The sequence below is a fragment of the Lolium perenne genome, chromosome 4 (genome assembly GCF_019359855.2).
Source record: "Lolium perenne isolate Kyuss_39 chromosome 4, Kyuss_2.0, whole genome shotgun sequence".
Taxonomy (NCBI): Eukaryota; Viridiplantae; Streptophyta; class Magnoliopsida; order Poales; family Poaceae; genus Lolium; species Lolium perenne.
The window spans coordinates 242,144,424-242,148,518 of NC_067247.2; the positions used below are offsets into that span (position 1 = coordinate 242,144,424).

The following is a 4,095-nucleotide window of genomic DNA, read 5'->3' on the forward strand; positions in this document are numbered from 1 at the left end:
AGCGCCAACATGGCAAGACTCCTCAAAGTTGTTGAAGCGGCGTTGAGGTTGCTAGGGTTCAATGCCGTGATGTAGGGCGTCGATCAAAAGGATCAAATCAAAGATATTTTTTTTCCGAAGAGGGTAATTTCTGACTGAATTTTCTACCAAAGGTTAGAATTGTCATTTTCACCTTAAGTGTAGTTTGCGCTTTGTGGCAGTGGTGCAGTGGCGGACGCACAAAAATACCTAAGGATGGACACACACCTCTAATTTCTAATTTTTACCGCTCATGTGTGATAAAAAATTGCTAAATGACTAAATGTAAAACGTTTTCTAAAAAACCAGGGTGGGCCACAGCCCACCCGACCACCCTTCTGGGTACGCCCCTGCTTTGTGGTACCTCAGCATGACACACCATGATATTTTATTTTTAGGTGAATAAATTTTGTCGGTTCCATCATCCTTCTGTGACTAAACTATGGAAGTAAGCAAAAAGTGTCTGTAGCACATGAGCACCAGTGCTCCTTGTGCTATAAAATCATATTATTTAAATTTCAAAAAATTGAAATTAAATACCTACATACATATAAATATTCCGAAGATACAGTAAAACTTTTGGAGAAAAATATATTATATTTTGAGCTATACAAAAAAGACAAATTTCTGACAGATATACGTCCCTATACGTACCCACAAATTTGTTTTTTTTCCTGTAGCTCAAAATACAATGCAACTTCTAGCGAAACTTCTCACGAGTATTCGGAACATATATGTGTATTCATGGAATAAATGTGATGATTTTTTGAAACATAGATACATAATTTTTTTAATATTTAAAAAACTGAGAGCACTAGTGCTCATGTGCACCAAATGCTCACTCGAAAATAAGTACAAATAAACATTGGATATCTCAAGCATACACTGGGCATTGGATTTTAAAAAGAAACTCCCCCTCTTGTCAGATGAGTGCATTTTCTGATGCTGGCTACACAGGTTGTCAAGACCATAGGTGGTCACAAGAGGTTTTGTTGCGTATCTCGGTACAAAATATGCCACAGTGCCATGGTCCAGTACAGAAATTAAATAAACTGTTAGCCAGTGCACCCCTGATTACTGCTCTGTTAAACCCGTACGGTTTCGTGTACACAAACCCCATCTAACCTTCAAATAGCCCCGTCTAGAAATACCTTACATATACATGACGAGCAGAGAGCTTCTCTGTCAGACGCATGCACACAGTGGGAGAAAGACAGAGGATATGGGGAGGAAGCCATGCTGCTCCAAGGAGGGCCTGAACAGAGGGGCATGGACAGCAATGGAGGACGACATCCTGGTGTCCTACATCAACAAGCACGGCGAGGGGAAATGGGGAAGCCTCCCCAAGCGAGCTGGTCAGTCACACCACCGTCCCCTCTAAATCTTCCTCGCCCTCTCCCGACATACATTTGTCAGTTAAGCATCCAATTTACTGTATGTTGATCTAATTCTGTCTGGTAGCTCCGCTAGCATAAGAAGCTCTAGCTGAAACAGAGAGGTTGAAGAAGCCAGGTGATTGAAACACGAGAGAGACCCCATTTCAAAAACAAAAACAGAAAACGGCGAGAGAGATCATTGGTTTACCGTACAGGCAAAGCATGACGATCGAGATGGCTGTTTGTGTTGACGGCGCTTCAAATGTCGGATGCAGGGCTGAATCGCTGCGGGAAGAGCTGCCGGCTGCGATGGCTGAACTACCTCCGGCCGGGGATCAAGAGAGGCAACATCTCCGACGACGAAGAGGATCTGATCGTCAGGCTCCACAGGCTCCTCGGCAACAGGTCCACATTTCTGCTGTATTCTTCCATTTGTAGTGTGGAATGGAATGTCAGTCCGTAAATCAAGTAGCATTGTTGTTTGCTTATTTACACTTGCATTTCCAAATTCCTAGTACTCGTGCAAGTGCAAAGTGAGCAAAGATCGATACACATGCAAGTACATACAAGTTGGTGTTTCTGTGTAGGATTACTAATATGTCACACAGTTGTTTGATGAAACTATTCGTGAGCACCAAGGGCATGCTAGGCTTTTTTGTTGGAATTTCTTTTTCAATTTTTCCCTAAAGTAGGCCAGCAGATACCGTACTTAATTAGGATCCAGTTATCATGGGCACTTGTGCCAGTATTATCCAAATTAGTCAGCACTATCCGTTGCTGAATTGGGCGCGTCGTGGCACCAAGAACAAATCTCTGGATGTCAGTCTAGTGTCTCTAACCTGAAGAGGTAAAAGGAGTTATTCGGTCAGCAAAGTTGATGATGACAGGCAGCTACAAGAAACACGCATTCATGCATGCATGCACAACCACTTTGATCCAGCATGAAATGCCACCCCAGATGTGGCACTGCCCTGCCACATATGCTAAGTTTCAGCTAACCTTGTCAGGTGCAAGTAAATAAGGCAGCTAGTATTTGCTAGTAATCAAGAGGTGCAAGTGTGGCGTGATTAACTAGCTTTGGGCCGTGGCAGGTGGTCGCTGATCGCGGGGCGGCTGCCGGGGCGAACAGACAATGAGATCAAGAACTACTGGAACACCACCCTCAGCAAGAAGGTAATGCTGCCGCCGCCGCCGCCGCCGCCGCAAGGGAACAACCACAGCGGCTGCTCCAACAGCCTGCAGGCCGTCGCTTCGTCGAAGCCGGCGTCGCCGCCCCCACCTGAGGGTGCAGCGCCACCGGACACGAGCAGCCCGATCCGGACCAAGGCGCTGCGGTGCACCACGGTGATGGCAGCAGCAGGTCACGACCTTCCACTGGAGAACGCGGCAACTGAAGAGACGACACCGGCTGAAGGGCAGCAAGATTTCGCTGTAGACGACCTGTCGATCGACCTCGATTTGGACGGGATCGAGCTGGGATTCCTGTTCAGCCCGTGGCGCGGTGGTGCTGACGGCTTGGAGGCAGCGGGTGATCATGGTCTGTTCGGTGCTTGTGGAACTGATCAGTCTGATGACCTTGAGGAGCTGCTGGGACTCGGAGACGTCGAGAGCCATGGTGGAGTGCCGTCGCTCGGAGACTTCGAATTGCCGTGGCTTTGATCCATTCGTTTCCGAGCCTGGGAAAATGAATGTGTTCGTTTAGCTCGTCGATGGCACCAGTTGCTTCAGTGTCATCACATCACGAAGGACGTGAATAATTCATTCAAGAGCGTACGCGCTGTAAATTACAACGAAGTGCCTGGTTTCAGCTCACATCCTGTGCACAAACTACTAGGAGCTGTATGGAGAAATAGACTCTGGGAGACAGGGAGAGAGTAAAAAAGTAGCAAAATGGGAAAAAAAACAATCGCCCACCGTGGGGCTCGAACCCACGACCACAAGGTTAAGAGCCTTGCGCTCTACCAACTGAGCTAGACGGGCTGTTGTTACATTTGTACGTACATTTCTCTATCTATTGAATCAAATAACACAAGCGAGGGCTGGGCAGCAAGTGGAAGACCCAAAATAGACACCAATGCAAAATAAATTATGAAAATGAACAACATAATACGATTCACATGAATCTGTTTTAAATCCTAAGATCATGGTGCCAGTCGTAATCAAAATCTCAACTTCTAGTCCCCGAAATTGGCACCATGTATTGACTTATCCCAATCAATTATAATCCTATACATGTTTGATGCACCGCAAAAAGAATGACCCCTAATAGGTTTTGCTCACTGACTACGCGGATCCACATGCCATATCTCTCTACTCTCTATCTCTGCCAAATCGCCCCCTCATCTATACAAATTTTGTGTGTGGGAGTGGAAGCGGAGGAAAGTGATGATGGATGTCCACGTAGACATTCTTCTCGAATCTCAAGTAGGAAGACACACCATGGGCGAAGGAGGCGTTGCCGGTGTTGGCAAGGCCAGATAGGTGGTAACGGCGAAGGCCATGAAGGTGTACATTGGTTAGTTAGTCTTGAGAATGAGGTGCCTGAGATCGTCGTCTATCTTGGGTGGTCTGTCCTTGAATCTGTGTAGCATTTTTAGAGGGAGATCGGGGATAAAAGGAGGATATGACATGTTGACCCATATAATAAGTGAGACTAGTGAATAATCTCGGTCGGGGTGAACCTTTTCCTGATGCACCAATG

General features: G+C 46.3%; 1 protein-coding gene and 1 non-coding gene across 2 annotated transcripts; one reads left to right on the plus strand and one right to left on the minus strand.

The window, feature by feature from the left end:
• The first annotated feature begins 1,172 nt into the window (after window positions 1–1,172).
• Window positions 1,173–3,180, plus strand: LOC127332454 (uncharacterized). Its single transcript, XM_051358751.2, has 3 exons — window positions 1,173–1,373; window positions 1,670–1,799; window positions 2,486–3,180. The coding sequence occupies exons 1-3, from the start codon at window positions 1,181–1,183 to the stop codon at window positions 3,051–3,053; spliced, it is 891 nt and encodes a 296-aa protein (XP_051214711.1). The 5' UTR covers window positions 1,173–1,180; the 3' UTR covers window positions 3,054–3,180.
• A 121-nt stretch (window positions 3,181–3,301) lies between these two features.
• Window positions 3,302–3,374, minus strand: TRNAK-CUU (transfer RNA lysine (anticodon CUU)). The gene has a single exon. It is a non-coding gene; the product is annotated as a tRNA-Lys (tRNA).
• Window positions 3,375–4,095: the final 721 nt, after the last annotated feature.